At 39.0% G+C, this 20047-nt stretch overlaps 1 protein-coding gene across 1 annotated transcript in view; it reads left to right on the top strand.

The window, feature by feature from the left end:
* Positions 1 to 20047, top strand: part of DSCAM (DS cell adhesion molecule) — an 812825-nt gene that overhangs the window by 508054 nt on the left and 284724 nt on the right. The window contains exons 7-8 of the mRNA XM_037985374.2: positions 469 to 765; positions 1505 to 1780. Of these exons, the coding sequence (XP_037841302.1) occupies positions 469 to 765; positions 1505 to 1780 (573 nt within the window). The remainder of the gene's footprint in view (positions 1 to 468; positions 766 to 1504; positions 1781 to 20047) is intronic.

Below are 20047 nucleotides of genomic sequence, written 5' to 3'. Positions count from 1 at the left end.
CAAATAACTTGAGGAAGTATTAGGTTGGTGCAAAAGTATTTGCTGTTTTGGCCATTACTTTTTGCAATCACTCTTGCATCAGCCTAACAGATAAAGTGACTGTGGTGGTGAGCGGATGTGAATTTTCCCTCTGTTTATAACTTTGTGTGAGGAAATACCAGTTTTAAACTAGGGACTTCTTGGGAGCTGTCATTGTTTAACCCAAACATCTAAGTTGTATTACCATTCCTCTTAAGTCAGTCAGGAAATACAGAAACAGTTTATGAAAACTTGCTAATGCTGTGCTTACCTGTTTGGAAAATAGTGAACTCTTGTTCTGATTAACGTTTTGCCTTATCAATAAAACCAGACCTTTTTGGTAATGTTGAACAACTACGACATCTACCTCCTAGATATTAAAGAAATGTACTTGGAAGTTCTTTAATTATTTGTATGTGCCACTTTCTTCCATAATTTGTTTTCCTGCAGATGGAACTCCCAAAATTATTTCTGCCTTTAGTGAAAAGGTGGTGAGTCCGGCAGAGCCGGTTTCCCTTATGTGCAACGTGAAGGGAACACCTTTGCCCACGATCACGTGGACGCTGGACGACGACCCCATTCTCAAGGGTGGCAGTCACCGCATCAGCCAGATGATCACGTCGGAGGGGAACGTGGTCAGCTACCTGAACATCTCCAGCTCCCAGGTCCGGGACGGGGGAGTCTACCGCTGCACTGCCAACAACTCGGCGGGAGTCGTCCTGTACCAGGCTCGAATAAACGTAAGAGGTGCTTGTCAAATCAGCTCCTCAAAAAAACACACATAACTCATTGTAGTGGAGAAGAAGATTTCTGCATGCACCGAGCTGGGTCTTGGAATGCCAGAGCGGATTAACTGTTGCTTTCCATTTCCTGCCCTCTCCTTCCTACTCAGGAATGGCACTGACTGGGTTAATGTTGGAAATGGCATTTTGGTTTCTGTAGTCAGCTTGTTCTTTTTTACTCTAGATCCGTTCACCTGATGTTTCCTTTCCTGGTTTATGCTCTGCATGCCCTTTCCCTTCTCCTCCTCTTCGGTTCTTCCACATTCATGGTAAACCTTCATGTACATGGTATTAAACTTACATTCATGCTGCAACGTGGCGTAACCTCCATCGTCATCCTGGATTTTACAGAGATAGTTAAACAATTGATCAATGGCTGCCAGTGTACCAAAATTGCATGATTGTCCAGTGTAGACTAGTTGCTTTCTATTAATTAAATTGCCTTTTATCTTGTAATTTTTAATTCAAAACATTTTCATAGAAGTAGCAGATAAAGTATTTAACACTTAATTCATTTGAATTTAAGAAAAGGGAAGAAAAACCTTCTTTGTAGAAAATGCCACATGCAAAAATATTTGTTTAACTGAAAAAGATGTGCTTATATGAATAGAATCTACATTTTTAACTCAGGGAAAAGCGTCCCCATCTCCCCACATGAGATGTACCCTTAAATTATTTTCAAGAGTTTCTTTGTGTCTCTCCAGGGCCTGCAAGCATTCGACCAATGAAAAACATCACAGCAATAGCGGGACGGGACACATATATTCACTGTCGTGTGATTGGCTACCCGTATTACTCCATTAAATGGTACAAGAACTCTAACCTGCTTCCTTTCAACCACCGCCAAGTGGCATTTGAGAACAACGGAACTCTCAAACTTTCGGATGTGCAAAAGGAAGTGGACGAGGGGGAGTACACGTGCAACGTGTTGGTTCAACCACAACTCTCCACCAGCCAGAGCGTCCACGTGACCGTGAAAGGTAAGCCCTGTTCTTTCGGTTCCCACACATCTCATTCCAAAGCCCGACTACTTCCCAGACCAATGATTAGAAGTCGGGTAATCTAAGATCTGCTTATTTAGAGCAGGATAATTGTACAGGGTGAAGAATGACAGGGCATATGAGATGTCCTCTTTACTACTGACTGAATCTTCACAGGACCTTTAGTTGATCTAATTTTCTCTCCAGGTGGAATTTTGGCTGGGTTTTCCAGAGGGCATGTGTTGTTAACATTACAACAGGAAAAAAAAAAAAAAAAAGAAGCAGCACATCATTGGCTTGGTTATCTAGTCGTCTTTCAGATAATTTTTAAATAGATAACTTTCTTTTCCTCAAACCTCCTAAAAGCAAGGTCTCTTAGAATGTAACTGGAAGGGATTTTCTGTATTGGATGAGGATTTCAAACAAATGTCTTATCTTCTGTAGATGAGCAGGTCAAAGCAACAACATAGAAATTATATGTTTAAAGGATTCCACAGAGCGTTTTTCTCATTAAATTATTCTTTGCATCATGGCATGGACTGTCGTGGAATCTACCTGTCAGGATGATCTTTAGAGATCCTGCATTTCAACTACAATTTCCTTACCAGAAAAATCAATAAGGTGATCAGACTCATCCGAGGATATACAGCTTTGTAGTGGCAGAACCTTAGATAGACTCACTTCTTCTATTCTTCAAGTCAGTTTCCTGAGCTGAATATGAAATAAAATTGTTTTAATTATGTAAATAATCTACCTGAGGTAGGTCCTAGGAATAGAACTAATATGTTATAAAACTATTTCCAAAACCTGTGGGTGTTGCTTCTAGCCACACTGAGCTGCCTTCCTGAGCTGTCCAATGTATCTCCCCAGGTACCAATAATTGGCTTTTAGTTGCCCTTGTTACAAAGTTGCATGGGTTTCCTGTGGTCTTCCCCAACCTTCTTTTCCCACCGACCCTGTGAGTTTTACTTTTTTGAGAACACCTACAAACACACACACACACACACACACACGAAAATAATAATATATGTATATTATTATTATGGGGCATATATATATTACATACATTATATATTGTAGAATATGTATTGTGTATTGTATATTAGATATGCCTGCACATATAATAACCATGTATCTTGAGAATTTCCTCAAATCACTAGATATTCTTGGTAAACCAGGCTGGTAATAGCTGCATAAAGGTTCGTTTTGTGGTTGTGTTTATTCTTTAATCCTCATTTACAGAACATCTGCTCCATGCCAGGCACTATTCTAGACACTGAGGAATGCAATAATACAAAAGGTCTGCAAAGTCCTTCCCCTCATTGACTCTCTTCTCAGTCAGGAGAGAGAAACAATCAACAAATAAAACAAGTGAATAAACCAGAAAACACCTAATGGTACTCCATACTATGCAGAGAATTAAAACATGGCAGTATCTTAATGATTCATTACAATAGTCAGATGCTGTATCAACACATTTTCTGTACTCTGCCATCTTAAAATTCACTGGTCTGTCATAGCTTTGGAAGGAACGTTTTACCCACACATGATTTTGTAACATAAAAAGTTGATCATTTGGAAGTGATTGGTTCACCGTGTTATGCAGGTCTTCCAAATGTTGATACGATTTGTTATACAATATCAAAATATCACAACTACTAACATTACCATGATCTCATCAGAAAGTCTTCAAGTAAACTGTCAAGTTCATGCTGATGGACACAAGTTTTCTAAAATTCTATTCTTTCTTGAAAGATTCAATGTTATTATTTACAATAAACACCATCAGTTGTAATCGTAGGAGTGATGGGCTCATTTCTCTGTAAGAAATTGTTTGACAAATAGAAAAGACTGCATAACCATTGATTTTAGGTAGCCATTCTTTTAAGAAAGAAATAGAATTCCATGAAAAAAAAAAGCAGCCGCTCGAATTTGCAACTTAAGCAATCACAGACATACTCTGACATGAAGTATGACATTCACGTCAGACATACTGTGACATGAAGAAGACAGTTCCATGCTGCTCAGGAGGCAGAGGAAACACTGTGCCTTCTAAATCCCATTTTATTACATAGGACATACAACATTAAAAATAACATGAGCTTTAGGGTAAAAATGTAATAAAACTGTTCTTTTTCTTGCTTCATTAAGTGTCTGTAAACGAATCTGGCATTTTTGAAAAACCAACTCAGACTATGCGTTGGTAAACAATACAATGAATAGTCATCCTGTGAGTGTCACTGCTGGGATTCATGGTAAGGCTCAGCAGTCCCACCCACCATGGCTTTTGCTCCAACGGTGCAAATATCAACACCATGAGAAAGGCAAACAGCACCTCAGCCTTGTCATGAAAAAGATTTTCTTCTTAGAAATCACCCAAAATGGTCTCAGGGATCCCTACAGGTCTGTGAGCTACATTTTGAAAACATCTAATACAGTGCTAAAATTTGAGTTTATTTCTAATGTTTGACCATTACAAAGAAGGTATCAAATGAACTTATTTATGCATTGGCCTTTGTCTGATTTTAAGATTATATTTTTCAAGAAAAATTTCCAGAAGTATGTCCATTGAATAAATAGGTATAATATTTTAATGTAATTTTTAGGAGACATAAATGTAAACAAAGCTTTTTGAATCATTAACTTTTGCTCTTTAAATTTGCCAGATCATTATAAATCAATGTATTCATCTTGATCCTTTTGAAGTGACAGAAACCAATTCAAACTAGCTTATGGCCAAAAGAATAATTTATTGTCTCTTATAAACAATATGTTTATGATTTTAGGAAATAATTCTATTGAATAATTTTGTCTTCAGCAGCTTCTTTTCTTCTAAACACATATCATATAGTATAAAACTTGTCAGCTCCTTTGCAAGTACTTGCAAACAAAGGAAGGAAAATATTATTTTATGTGGTATTTTATTGCCTGGAAAGAAATGGCAGTTGTTGGGATTTGAGGATTGCAAAATTTATCAGAATAGTCAGGAAAAGCTGCCTTGAAAAAGTGAAACTTTGAGCAAAGATGTGGAGGGGTTTGAGACAGTTCATAGGTAAAGGGAAGAGATAGAACCATGATGTTTAGAGTTTGCCTGGCAAGCTTGAGGAATGACAGAAAGGCTGTTATGGCGGAAGTCAAGTGAACAAGAAAGCACTAAGAGGTCCTGAGTCAGAAGGAGCAGAACCTTTTCATGGGGGACTTACTAGATCAGGACTTCGGTTTTCAGGACATGGGGTTTTCTGCTGAGTGAGATGGAGGCTTTACTGTATGACTTTAAACAGAAAAGTCACATGGCTAGACTAAGGTTTTAAAAGGATGCTTTTAGCCAGGTACGGTAGGACGAGCCTGTAGTCCCAGCTACTCCAGAGGCTGAGACAGGAGAATACTTCGAGTCCAGTAGTTTGAGGTTGTGGTGCACTGTATTTGCACCTGTGAACAGCCACTGCACTCCAGCCTGGGCAACATAGTGAGACCCCATCTCTAAAAAAGAAGAATAAGATGCATCTGATTCTTGTGCTGAGAATGGTCTATGCAGGGAAAGGGAGCAAGTAGAATGACCTATTGGAAAGTGAATCCAAGTGAGAGATGGTGTTGGGGGAGAGCAGAGGAGGTGATGGGTAGAAGACAGACTCTGGATCTATTTTGAAGGTCTATTCAATCGGTTTTCCTAGTGGTTGGATCCAGGTGTGAGGAAAATAAAGACATCAAGAATCAGGTCAGGCTTCTGACCTGAGTATCAGGAGGAATGGCATTGCTTTCTACTGAGTGAGCAGAAGATGCAGTGGACCTGTTTAAGGAAGGTGATGAGGAGTCTAGTTATCGATGTGTTGAGATTGAAATACACACTAAACAAGTAAGTGGATGCTCTCAGTAGGAAATTAGATATGGGAGAGTAGAGTTCAGGAATCCAGGCTGCAGATCTGGGGCATCAGTGAACAGATGATGCTCAACATCACAGCGTGGGTGGGACCCTCATGGGACTTCGTGCACCACACTGCAGGTTTTAACTTCGTATGGACAGGCTGCTCCAGCCCCCAGTCAGGCTCACATTAGAACCTTTCACCAAATATCTGAAGATAAAGTCTGACAAAAATTCAAACAAGGATTGTTTGAAATGTAAGTTTATCTCTTTTTAGATTTCCCAGATTGGCACAGATCCATGTGTTGACTATGACCCTATTGGTTGCAAGGTGCAAGAACTCAAATTACCTTTGCTTCAACAGCCAAGTGCAGAGGCACACTGCTGTAATGCCAGCTACTTGGGAGGCCTAGGTGTGATGTGGTACGCAACTGTAGTTCCAGCTACTCCGGAGACTGAGACAGGAGAATGGCTTGAGGCCAGTAGTGCGAGGCTGCGGTGAACTACTTCCAAAACACAGTAACAATTATACCCCATTCGCAATCTTAGCCTTTACTCAGAACTTAGAAGGGTCTTAAACAAATTGACTTCTGAACATTTAAATTTACATTTTAAAATGTTTTAATCTCAGCACTTTGGGAGACCAAGGCAGGAGGATCACTTGAGGCCAGGAGTTCAAGATCAGCCTGGCCACCATAGCAAAACCCAGTCTCTACTAAAAATACAAAAAGTAACCAGGCATGGTGGCACACACCTGTAATCCTAGCTACTCGGGTGGCTGAGGAGGGAGGATATCTTGAACCCAGGAGGTGGAGGTTGCAGTGAGCCAAGATAGCACCACTGCACTCCAGACTGGGTGACAGAGCAAGATTCTGTCTCAAAATAATAATACAATAATAATAATAATAATAATAATAAATCAAATAAAATGTTTTCAAAAGAAATATTAATATGTAAATTAAATTATACTCCAACGGTCAGGATTGTAGTTCATCAAGGCTTTTTAAAAATTAACAACCGAGTATTAGGGGAGGAAAATAAGAAATCAGCTAAATTTTAGGAAAGGACTTAGAATTTTGGCTCTCCCTGTGGGTTAGGCTTGAAAGAGATTTTCTTAGTCTTTTCATGTAAATGCAGCTCCACTGCCTTTCCTGGGAGACCACACAGTGACTATTTCACCCAGCTAATTTTGGAAGAGCAAACCTGAAGCCTTAAAAATTGGCTTCCTTGGGAAGTAGAAGTGACCCAGTTGATCCCAGCAATATTGCTGCCAACAGTGAAACTAAATTACTGTTATCTTGCCTCCAGGAGGTTCATTTTAAATATTGGATATAGCGGAGAGTATGTGCATATGTGTTTAGATGATATTTGGAAACAATACTATTTTTTCATCATGTCTTTTTTTGATAGTAGTCATAACCCTTTGCTTATTTTAGAGCATATGCCTGCAATAAATTTTTTAAATTTCAAAGATTGATATAAATAACATGCTTATTATTGACGGTGGTTGAAGCTTAAGCAGTTCTGAAATATATGTAACTATCCAGAAGTGCAAGTTTGCTGCCTTCAAACATATAGGCAGAAGTAAAAGTCCAAATCTCTTCTTTCACTTCATTTCCATTTAACAAGCAGATTTATATTTAACACATTTTCAAGCTTTGTCTTTCCCATTTTAGGTGCCACATTGAACTTGAACGGTGCTTAATTGAGTGTTCTAATTGCTGGGGATCAACACTGCCAGGAAAGTTAATTGACTGCGGGATAAAAATGTCACCTTCTATTTATATTTATATAAAACTTTGTAGTTTACAAAACACTTTCATCTGTGTCACCTTAATTAATACAGTGACTCTGTAATGTAGATAAAGCGTAATCAGGGAAAGACGAGAAGAGGGATGAGGCTGTGCAGTCTTCAGTAATACATTCAAGACTCAAATGCAGATGTTTTGATTCCAACACAACCCCATGGTGACTCCCAGAAGAATAATTCATTTTGCAATGGGAAACCGGGGTAGGAGTGGGGAGAAATGAATACAAAGGACCCAGGAATAAAGCTATTTTAAAAGTCAAGACAGACAACATGTTAAAATGTAGGGCAAAAGATTTTGAGGGACTAATTTAAGAGAGAGAGAATTTGTTGAATTGGAGAGAGGAAAAGCAGAGAATGGATTTGGTGAAAGAGAGCAGGTCAGAATGAGAAATGACTCCAGAAGCTTTTGCTTGGGAGATGGAGGGGCTGAGACGAGTGATGTGGCACCTGAGTGCCTTGGCGAAAGCCTTTGGGTGACGGGATTGGTCTAAAGTGCCTGTGTATCACCATTCTGGCTTCAGACCATGGGGATTTTTAAAAAAATAGACAGGAAAGCAGACTAAAATTCATAGAGAAAGACAGTTAAAATTACAGGTAAATAAATGTCTAAGAAGCACCAAGCTTTCAGAGTTATATTTTATAAGGATTTTTAAGTTAATATTTGCCAGTAGTGAGATGAAATGGCCATGCTAGGAATGCAGAGAACAACCAGAAACATCCACTTTTACATGTTTCATTCGGTGTCTATATTTGTGGCAATTTCCCATTTTAATGTACCACAATTTTTTTTTTTAACCCTGTCCTCCTTCAAATCGAAGGGAGAATTCAATGTCACTGCCAGGGTTTCCAGCTCTTGTGTTGGTGGCACTTTGTGTACCATAGCCCAACAGGAACACAGCTCTGCACATTTCGATGTTAAAATCCCGCTTCCATGCAGCTTTTTGTCCTGTGCTGCGTCTCGTCTGTCACCATAACGTCTTGCTGGATTGCTGTTGGTGCAAGTGGGGAAATGAATGCTGAGTTAAAAATAGTGCTGTGAGTTTGTCCGCTCGCCTTCCACTCGAGGTGAGCGGCCGGGGATGCCGTCTTCTAATGGCATCATTCTTCAAGGGCTGACAACCAATGTCATCTGGCCTAGGGAAGGGGCAGCTCTGTGCCCAGAAATAGCCTTGGCAGTTCCCCCACTCTTGCTTTCAGACATTTGCTCATTAGCTGTTCCAACCTTGGCACTATCAACTTCCACCAAATTCCAAACCCGACTCTGTCAGCAAAGAAAGGTCTTTCATTGTTAATCTGTCGCTTTCTTCAACTTTCTCCTGCTATCTCTTTAGATACTGGAGTTAGTTACAATATTGTTTATGGAAAGGACAACATTTTGAGGTTATTTTTCTATTTTAGTTCCTCATTAAAGTGGAACAGTGGTGAACTTAGGCTCCAGTTTGCTGGGGTCTTTTGTGTGTGGCCATACACTGCAGTCATCCACAACTTTTTCGTATTTATTTTTCAACAACGACTTGGGAATTGCAGAGCTTCTGTTATGAATAATACAGGGGAAATATAGACCTGGGGAAAAATAGAATGGTAATGTATTAAATGTATAATCCTTTTATGTTAATTTATTATTTAAAATGAGAATTTAAATTCTCTTTTTAATTTAATACCCTAATGCGAGAAAAGAAAACTAGTGAAGTGGGAACTTTCACTGTCCTCCCTTTTTAAATGATGCAAGAAAGCACTCATGCTTCAGTACGCTTAAATGCATGCATTTACTCAGTTACCCTGGGGATTTATGCTCTGCAGAAGAGAAAGGTAGGATATCTGAGCGCAGAACTCAGCTTCTATGGTTTCCTTCAGACAGGTTTGTCCTGGAGGTAGAATGACTTAAAATTCCTCTTTTCTAGAAATCAAAGCAGGTACCTTTCTTTAAAATGCAGCATTTTATTAAGTGTTTTATAAACAATATCTCCAATTACTTTACCCTAATTAGAGGGAAAAAAAGACAGTGTGTAAGACTGGTTTCAACATCAAAGAATGCTATATGTATGTATAATATATATTTATTATATATAAATATATGCCTATAATATATACAATTTATTATATAAAATATATTCATATAATATATATTTGATGTTTATTATATAAATATATTTTATATATTGCATATATTATATATTGATTTTAAATGCATATATATGATTTTTTACATTTTAAATAAAAGGATATGTATTTATTTACATTTTAAATAAGATGATATGTATTTCCTGTGTATAGTATAATGTTTTGAAATATATATCCATTGTGGAATGACTAAATCTGATCAATTGACATATAGGTTGCCTCACACAGTTATCATGTTTGTGGTGAGAACACTTTACATTCACTGTCAGCATTTTTCAAGAATGCAATAAATTATTAGCTATAGTCACCATGTTGTACAATAGATCTCTTGGACTTTTCCTCCTGAAATTTTGTGTCCTTTGACACACATCTCCCCAGTAACTCCAGCCCTTGGGAACCACAACCATTCTCCGTTCTGTAAGATCAACCTTGTTAGATTGCACATATGAGTTAGATGATGTGGTATTTGCCTTTATGTGCCTGGTTTATTTCACTGAATATAATGTTCTCCAGTTCATCCATATTGTCACAAAGGGCTACAGTTCACTCTTTCTTAAGGTTGAATAGTCTTAAGGCTAACGGTCCTTGTTTTGTTTTATTTTTTATTTTTATTATTTATTTATTTATTTATTTTGAGACAGTCTTGCTCTGTTGTCAGGCTGGAGTGCAGTGGCGCGATCTCGGCTCACTGCATCCTCTGCCTCCTGGGTTCAAGCAATTCTCCTGCCTCAGCCTCCTGAGTAGCTGGGACTACAGGCACGCACCACTACCCACAGCTAATTTTTGTATTTTTAGTAGAGATGAGGTTTCACCATGTTGACCAGGATGGTCTCAATCTCTTGACTTCGTGATCTGCCTGCCTTGGCCTCCCAAAGTGCTGGGATTACAGTTGTTTTATTTTAACTCGTCCCTTTTTTTGGTAACCATTGTATATGTATACCACATATTTTTTAATCCATTCATCTGCTGGTGACCACTTAGCCACTTGATTCCATATCTCGGCTAGTGTAAGCAATGCCACAATGAACATGGAAGTGTAGATATCTCTTCAACATACTGATTTCATATCCTTTTCATATATACCCAGTAATGGGATTGCTAGAGTGTTCTATTTTTAATTTTTTTGAGGAAGCTCCATATTGTTTTCTATAGTGAGTATAGTAACTTCCTTTTCTATCAATGCAGTACAAAGCTTCTCTTTTCTCCATATGCTCACCAATGCTTGTTTTTTTCATGTTTTTGATAATAGCCATTCTATCATGTGTGAGATGATACCTCATTTTGGTTTTTTAGTTTGCATTTCCCTGATAACTAGTGATGTTGAGCATTTTTTTATATACCTGTTAGCCATTTGTACGTCTTCTTTTGAGAAATGTTTGTTCAGGTTCATTGCCCATTTTTTAATAGCTTCATTGAATTTGCCTATTTTCAAATCAGATTGTTTTCTTGCTATTGCATTGTTTGAATCCTTCATATGTTTTGGATAGTAACCTTTTATCGGATGTATGGTTTGCAAATATATTCTCTCCTTCTATATATAGGTTGTCACTTCATTCACTCTGGTGATTGATTTCCTTTGCCGTGCAGAAGTTTTTTTTAGTTTGATGTAATCCCATTGTTCTGTTTTTGTATTTGTTGTCCATGCTTTTGGGGTAATAACCAAAAGTCATTGCCTAGAGCAATGTTAGGGAGATTTTCTCCTATGTTTTCTCCTACTAATTTCATAGTTTAGGCCCTTCCATTAAGTCTTTAATCCAGTTTCAGTTTAATTGTGTATATGGCATTAGAGACACCATAAATTAGAGATAATGACCTAATTCCATTTTTCTGCTTGTGGATGTCTAGTTTTCCCAACACCATTTACTGAAAAGACCCATTGTGTGTTCTTGTCTCCTAACTTTGGCCTTGTCTTCATTTGGACTTTGTTTAAGAAATGTACGAGTTCATGAAGATGCGTTCCTATTTTTTTCTGTATTTGTTCTATGTCTATATTTTTACTGTTTGCATTTAGGCCCTCAACCCCCACTGAGGTTCACAGATATAATTAAGGTGGGGTCCAATTTATTTTCTATCTATATGGAGTCAGTTATCCCAATATTTATTAAGTGGCCCATGTTTTCTTCTTCTCTCCATCTACCAAGATACCATGATGGTGTTGTCAGAGGCAGTCTTCGTTCTGTGAAATGTATTAACTACCTTTTTATACCCTTGTCTCACTGTAACATATTTCCGCACTTTACTAAAAAAATGCAGCCTCTTCAAGTCAGTTATTATTAATAACCAAGCTTCTCATGAGCAATGACCTTTTCTAAGCCAAAGTCATGAAAAATACTTTTCAAGTAAATAATCTGCTATTACAATCCTCATAAAGCAACTATTGGAAAAATAAGCTAAGTTTTAAAATGAATACCAGTGATTTTATGAATCTTGTTTACTTCTGTTGTTAAGCCTAGTTGTCATCACCTCTGGTTGGGGTCACATGGCTTTACTTCCATCAAAAGTCCATATAAACAAAAATGAAATAATTGCACCTTATCTAGATGATACTTTTCTCTAAATAAATAAGTAAAACATGAGATATATTTCATTTCCTTGATGCCATGATGATTCAAATGGCTTTTCTTTTCATATTAAAGATGCAGAAAAGTAACACAGTTTTATTACAGTCTCCTGTATGAAGCTATTATTGCTCTCAACCAGGGGAAACATAACCTATCATCCTCCTTGGATCATGGTGACTCCAGTTGTTTACGTATAGAAATTGTCATCAGTTTTTAAGTTCTTGGTCATTTTAATCTTTTAAAGAAACTATCTCAACATAATATGATTATGACTTTACAATACACTCCATAAAAATAAGTTTAAAGAGACTTTTCATATGATTGAAGACTAAAATGACCCCAAGAAATAATCCAGTTCTTTCCACCATGTTCCCCTTCAGGTATCTGGTTGACAATATTGCAGGGCATCCATTTTTCTAGAAAGTGCTTTGGAAGGAGATACTGCCATGCTTCTCAGAGCTTGTTTTACTCTTTTACACCCCCAAATTTCAAATAGTTTATTTTTGCCTTTTTTGTATCCAACTTGCATCTTTTGTGTTTCTCTTTATTATAATGCTACTTTATGCCTTGGGGTGTCTTTTTCTTGTTCCTAAAACATTTTGGGTTTTTTTTTCCTCCCTTGGACTTACTTAATAATTTTAAACAATTTTTAGGGGAAAAGTTATTTGCCTTCCTTTTATTTCCTTCTCTCTCTCTCTCCTTTTTTTTTTTTTTTTTTTTTAAGACAGAGTTTCACTCTTGTTGCCCAGGCTGGAATGTAATGGCATAATCTCAGCTCACTGCAACCTCTGCTTCCTGGGTTCAAGCAATTCTCCCACCTCAGCCTCCCAAGTAACTGGGATTACAGGGGTGAGCCACCATGCCCAGCTAATTTTTGTATTTTTAGCAGAGATGGGGTTTCGCTGTGTTGGCCAGGCTGGTCTCAAACTCCTGACCTCAGGCGATCCTCCCACCTCAGCCTCCCAAAGTGCTGGGATTATAGGTGTGAGCCACTGCACCCAGCCCCCTTACTCTTTATGTTGTTATATTTATGACTCTTTACCTCTTTTCACAATCTAGCAGTCTAAAATAAGCATCCTGTAGAAGAACTACTTTGTTTAAAAGCATTGTAGAAAAGTTAGCTACTCTTATCCCCGATATATTCCAAATATTAGAGATAACAACTGAATTTTTGCTCAGAACACTAGCTGAACTTGGGCCAGCTGAATGAGCAAAAACAACCAAACAAACATAGCTTATTTTTTTAAGTTCATGAGCAACTATTTTAAAATTAATCTTTTTAACTTTTTCCCTTGCTTCTTTTTTATTCTTCTATCTTTTGCTTGCTCTGAGGGAAAATAACAAGATATTGTTCATCGTGTATAGAGGGGTATAATTGAAAGAGAACTCAGCACTAATTCTCTTCTAGTCGCAGTCTCAGATGAGTTAAAGTAATGTGAATGGGTGATTGAAGTATATGGAGGCAGTGTCACACGCAGACCTGGTTTTGTTATTAATGGTGCATGCATTTCTGCTGTAGATGGAACAAACTGTTGTGGTTGGGTTCTTCAAGAAGCCGACTCTGAGATGGATGCTAGTGTGCAGGATGTTTATCAGGGAGTACCTTATGACCAATACCCAAGGAGGGAAGGACAGGAAGAAGGACTGGGCCAAGAAAGAGTGAGCTGGGTTGCAGGTGAATGACAGTGAACTCTGGAGCAATAACAGTACTTCAGGATTGTCCTGAGTTTGGGCAGAATGGCTCCTCAATCAGTCACTGGATTGGGGACGCTCCAAAAACAGCCTGTGCTTGGGTAAAGTGGGCCTCTGCAGCTGAGACAATCTCTGAGGTGGCCAATAACTTCCAAATGACATCACCCCCTGAATTGGTGGTAACATGTCTTTTCTTGAAAGCAATCTGGTCAGTGCAACTCCTCCCACTTACATAGATGTCAAATGGCTATAGATGTGCATCTTAAACACCTTTTCCCAAACACTTTTTTTCATTAAATTGCTCCCACTGGCCGGGCACGGTAGCTCACGCCTGTAATCCCAGCACTTTGGGAGGTCGAGGTGGGTGGATCAACTAAGGTTAGGAGTTTGAGACCAGCCTGGCCAACATGGTGAAACCCTGTCTCTACCAAAAATACAAAACTTAGCCAGGTGTGGTGGCGGGCACCTGTAGTCCCAGCTACTCGGGAGTCCGAGGCAGGAGAATTGCTTGAACTAATTCTGTCTCAAAAAAAAAAAAAATTGCTCCCACTTTCTATAATGACATGAGTCCAATATTTCAAATTAGAAATGAGAAATGTTACAGTATGTCATAGTGTATTGTGGTGTAGTTCATAACTCAACTGGACCTTTGTTATCAGAACAAGTTTCAACTCAAAAAATCTCTTTAGTTTTGTGAGTCCTAAGATGTTTTTAAAATTTTGTTCAGGTGATACTTGTGCATCTGCTGTTAATAAGATCAAGTAATAATAGGATGGTCACTGCCAGCAAGGTGTTGGGGTCTGTGGGAGACCCCACAGACAAATGATGGCAACATAGGGCGGGAAGCAGCAAATGTCCTGGGTGAGGGGCAGCAGAGGCTTCGAAGCAGCAGCCATGACACCTGGCACAGGAGAACAGCAGGGAGACAAGAGAAATGCGGACATCAACACAATACCATCAGAGAAACATGCAGTATGTGTTTTAGGAGCAGAGGAAGTGGACATTTAGCCAATTCTGGGCATAGGGTAGGCTGAGAAGTCTTAAGGAGCCAAAAGAGAATGTCTAAGAAAGGCTGAGTTGAATCCCAAAAGGGTCAAGAGCCTGAAGCGGTTTCCAAACGCAGGGAACAATTTAGTGTAGCTGCCATTGTAAGATGATCGGAGTGAGAATGGGGCTCAGACAGGGTGTGGGGACAGAGATGAGTCAGGTGCAGCTGCTCACATGCAAGAGCCCATATGGCTGACACAAAGGATACTCCCAGTAAGCGAAGGTCTGCATCTGCACAGGGAAGACCATGCCTTGGAGAGTTTGCACATCCTACTGGATCCTAAAGGTGGCGGAGCAGAGGGAAATGCTCGCAGCAATGTTTTAGAAACATTAATCTGGTTGGGGTGTGTAAGATATATCACAATGTAGAAAGATTAAAAAAAAGAAAAAAAGAATGACCAGTTAGGACACAATTGAAAGAGTTGTAATTAAAAAGGTGATGGTACTGTGTTTGGAAAAAGAGAAACCACACACAAGACATGTTGAGAATTGGAGTAGATAATACATAGCAGCGCACTCTCAGCAGCTGGACACAAAAAGAAACGCGCAACTAGGAACACTTTTATTATTCAAAGCTTCTTGCAACCAGAAGATTTTGCTATCACTACTAAGAACAGAGAATTGAAGAAGCTTAGATTAAAGGGAAACTTGCTATGTTTGGGATTTGAGATGCTTCTGAGACATCAAGATGAAGATATGGGCATACTACTAAGCAGGTATGAATCTTGAGAAGGAGTTTTTGTTTGAAAATTCAGATCAGGAGTCAACAGCATTGAGCTGACAGCTGGGGTCAAGGAGGTGCTGAGACCATCAGGGAGAGAGAAGGAAGAACAAGGCCAGGTCAGGACACTGAGGAACAATTGTTCCATTAGTGTATGTTTAGTAAGAGACATTCCTTTCCATCTGAATTGTTGAACTATTTATTTACGGTTTTCAGTTTCATAATCCAATTTTGTAATGTGTGGTATGATTCTTCAAGTGAATGTGATATCCACCCTCATTAACTTTTGCCATGGGGTCTATGAATTCTCATAAACTCTTATAGGGTACTTGTCTATGTTTTAGACATTTAAAAGTAAATACACATAAATGAACAGAGATGGTGACTGATAGGGTTTGGCTGTATCTTCACCCAAATCTCATCTTGAATTTTACTCCCATAATTCCCACGTGTTGTGGGAGGGACCTGGTCAGAGATCATTGAATCATGGGGGCAGTTTCCCCTATACTGTTCTCATGGTAGTGAGTAAGTCTTATGAGATCTGATTGTTTTATCGTGGGGTTCTGCTTTTGCGTCTTCATCATTCTCTCTTTGCCTGCTGCCATCCACGTAAGATGGGACTTGCTTCTCCTTGCTTCCCACCATGATTGTGAGGCTTCCCCAGCCATGTGGAACTGTAAGTCCAATTAAACCTCTTTCTTTTGTAAATTGCCCAGTCTTGGGTACGTCTTTATCCACAGCGTGAAAACAGACTAACACAGTGACAAAATTGATTAGTTTAGAGAATATATTACTTGCCCATTTAATTAACTTAGAAATAATTTCAAATCACATTTACTATAAAAATATTGTGTAGTTCTAATAATTGAACAAAACTAACACTGCATTTTCCATATTAGAATCTTTACTGTGTAAAATAAAGAATAATTCTACATGGGAAGAACCATATGCATTATGAAATAATACCAGGAAATAAAATAATTCAATCCATTGTTAAAAATTACAATATAATATGAGGAAAGATTTTCATCACAGCAGTAACTATAGCAGACATAATGTTCTTCTATTTTATTTCATTTAATTCTCAGTTCCAAGATACATATGCAGGGTGTACAAGTTTGTCGCATAGGTAAATGTATGCCATGGTGGTATGCTGCACCTGTCAACCCATCACCTATGTATTAAGGTGATTTCATTTCATTCATCACCTGGGTATTAAGCCCAGCATGCATTAGCTATTTTTCCTGATACTCTCCCTCCCCCTACCCATGCTTTCACAGGCAGGCCCCGTTGTATGTTCTTCCTCTCCCTGTGTCCATGTGTTCTCATTGTTCAGCACCCACTTATAAGTGAGAACATGCAGTGTTTGGTTTCCTCTTCCTGCATTAGTTTGTGGAGGATAATGGCTTCCAGCTCCATCCATGTCCCCGCAACGGGCATGATCTCATTCCTTTCTATGGCTGCAAAATATTCCATGGGGTATTGGTACCATCTTTAATCTCTTGGTGCCCACCCTGAGTGAGAATTGTGAAACTTGGCCTGCATGATTTAGTTGTTAGTATGGCTATGTGGTCAAAAAGTCAAAAGATAACAAGTATTGGCAAGGCTGTGTGGAGAAAATGGAACCCTGTACACCGTTGGTGGGAATGTAAATTGGTATAGCCATGATGAGAAACAATAGGAAGTTTCCTAAAAAAAAAAAAACATATGATCCAGTAATTCCACTAGTGGGTATATATCCAAAGGAAATGAAATCAGTATGTTCAGGGGGTACCTGCGCTCCCACGTTCACTGCAGCACTATTCACAACAGCCAAGGCATGGAAACACCCTAAGTTTCCACTGGTAGATGAATGGATAAAGAAAATGTGACATATACACACGCATGAACATTATTTAGCCTTTCTTGTTTGTTTTCTCTAAGTCACAGCAGGTTCAGTGACCCGACACTTTTTGAAAATAAGGAAGACGTGGATGATTGGGTCCAGCTATTTTTTTCTGTCCATGGGGAACATGTTTTCTTAGAATGGAGAATGTGGCCAGAGCAAACTTTGGTCTACTGTTTTTACTTATAACTCCTCCCCTAAATGAGTATACTTCTCATTTCAGTACTCCTTAAATAATTCAAAAGATGTAAATGTATCAAAATACACCCAAAACTCCTACTTCATTGATCCACAGAAATTCAAATGTGGTATTTCAAATCTATGTCTAGAGGAAAAATATATACTTGAAACATTTTTTAAAGTTTTTTATGATTTGGGCTGTTACAAATATGCCCAAGACACAGTTCTTTAAGGAAATCTTAAAGATAGATCCTAAAAGTCATCTCCACCACACTGCAAGGACGATGCCTTGTCCTTCCTCGTCCTTCCCACTCAGAAGTCAGGGCCAAAGAATTCCCTGCTGGCTCACTCTTGCCTTTTTTGCCTATGTGAATGTCCGTTAGTATCAGCTCATATTGAACCCCCCGGGGGGCTTGGAGTGAGAGGCTGAGGGAAACTAGTGGAATCTAAGTTGATATGACCCATGCAGCCTCTGGTTTCTTTGAGCACCCACCGGCTCCAGCAATATCTTATTACACGCTCATATGTCTCTGCATCTTGGCCTCCTGCCCTTTCTGCTAAAGCAGGTGCAGGTCACAGGACCAGCAGCCTAAGTCAGGGTGAGCTAGGTGCATCTCTGGCTGCTGCTGGTCGGAAGTCACTGATCTCAGGGAAACCAACCCCCATAGCAATTCAGAGTTGCCACAAGGACCATACCTAAATAAACAAGGCCAGATATTGACTCAAGCTGGCCCTGCAGGCAGAGGGGAGAGTTGGCGCAGTAGTTAGAAGCCTGCACGTTGTGCACATGTACCCTAGAACTTAAAGTATTAAAAAAGAAGAAGAAGAGGAAGTCCTTGGCCCCTAGGCTAATAAGACTAGGAAGAGGAGCTTCTCTCTTGTTCCTGCCATGTCATCATTATTAAGTCCTGGATGTGTCTGCCCAATCCTCTTTTCTAAGTCATTCTTAATGACTTCAGGATTGTCTAAAGTTCAGAGTGTAAACATACGTTCATCGTCACCTCTGAAAGTTTTTTTCTAAAAAACATTATTCAATCAAAATGAACAAGGCAGCTGGGCTCGGTGGCTCACACCTATAATCCCCCAGCACTTTGGGAGGCTGAGGCAGGTGGATTACCTGAGGTCAGGAGTTCAAGACTAGCCTGGCCAACATGGTGAAACCTCGTCTCTACTAAAAATACAAAAAAAATTAGCTGAGCATGGTGGCATGTGCCTGTAATCCCAGCTACTTGGGAGGCTGAGGCAGGAGAATCACTTGAACCCGGGAGGCAGAGATTGCAGTGAGGTGAGATCATGCCACTGCGCTCCCGCCTAGGCAGGAAGAGTGAAAACTCCGTTTAAAAAAAGAAAAGAAAAGAAAAGAAAAAAAATAAAAGGAAGAACAAGGCACTATTTATCCCACTAGTTGTGGGAAATAAAAATGATAAACTTGATACATCTCCTGCCCTCCTGGGTCGCTCTACTTAAGGAAATGGGTGTGTCCACAAATCACTATACTCACTTGAGTCATAAATGTGATAAATTCCATACAAGAGTTTTGAACAACAAAAGTGAGTAGAGGAACTGTTTACTTGTGTTGTGTGTACATTGTGGAGAACTATATCAGACTGGGTGGGTAATCTAAAATTTAGGAAAGCTGAATGATACAAAGTATCGGAATTGACCAAATAACCAGTCTTATGGGTGAGGAGATCATGAAGGCATATCCTGGACTAGAAAATCCCACCTGCTCACAGCCTCATCGTTTTGGAGTCACAGCTTGCACTGAAATGGACAGTAAATAGCCCTATGGCCATGCAGAAAAGCTACTTGCTGTCCAGTTCAGTGCAAGCTGGTAATGAACTGCGTTTCATTATCACCTTGTTACACATGAAGAGATAGAATCAGAGTTAAAGAAACTGGATGAAGATAACACTGCTCATCAACCAAAATTGATGAGCCCCTCACCCATGATTTTATCAATGTAGTATATTCCTCTAGGAGAAATCAAAATATTTTCCCCCATGAAAAAGAATATACAATTAATTTTAAGAGACAAGACGCAGAAATATATTAGTCTGATCTAATATTCTTGTTAAGGGTTTAGATAGAATAAGAGTCAAAATTGACAGTTGACAGTATTCAATGGCTCTGAACTGCCTAGAAAAGGGACCCCCGCCATTATGTTAGAGTGAAATACACAAGCCTGGTAATAAATGACCTTTATCAGATATTTACATACTTCTTGTAAAAAGGGTATGTCAAAAGCGGTGCATGTCATATTCAGGATTTCTGCTCCAATGATATACAAGCTTTTACCATCAACAAGATTTAGATAATTTACCTTATTTAGGCAATATCGTTAATCAGGTAAGCAGTGTGTCTCAAATAGGAGGTACAGCTTTCCCAAAA

Source organism: Chlorocebus sabaeus, chromosome 2 (assembly GCF_047675955.1).
Source record: "Chlorocebus sabaeus isolate Y175 chromosome 2, mChlSab1.0.hap1, whole genome shotgun sequence".
NCBI lineage: Eukaryota > Metazoa > Chordata > Mammalia > Primates > Cercopithecidae > Chlorocebus > Chlorocebus sabaeus.
This window is presented reverse-complemented; position numbering and strand designations above follow the sequence as displayed.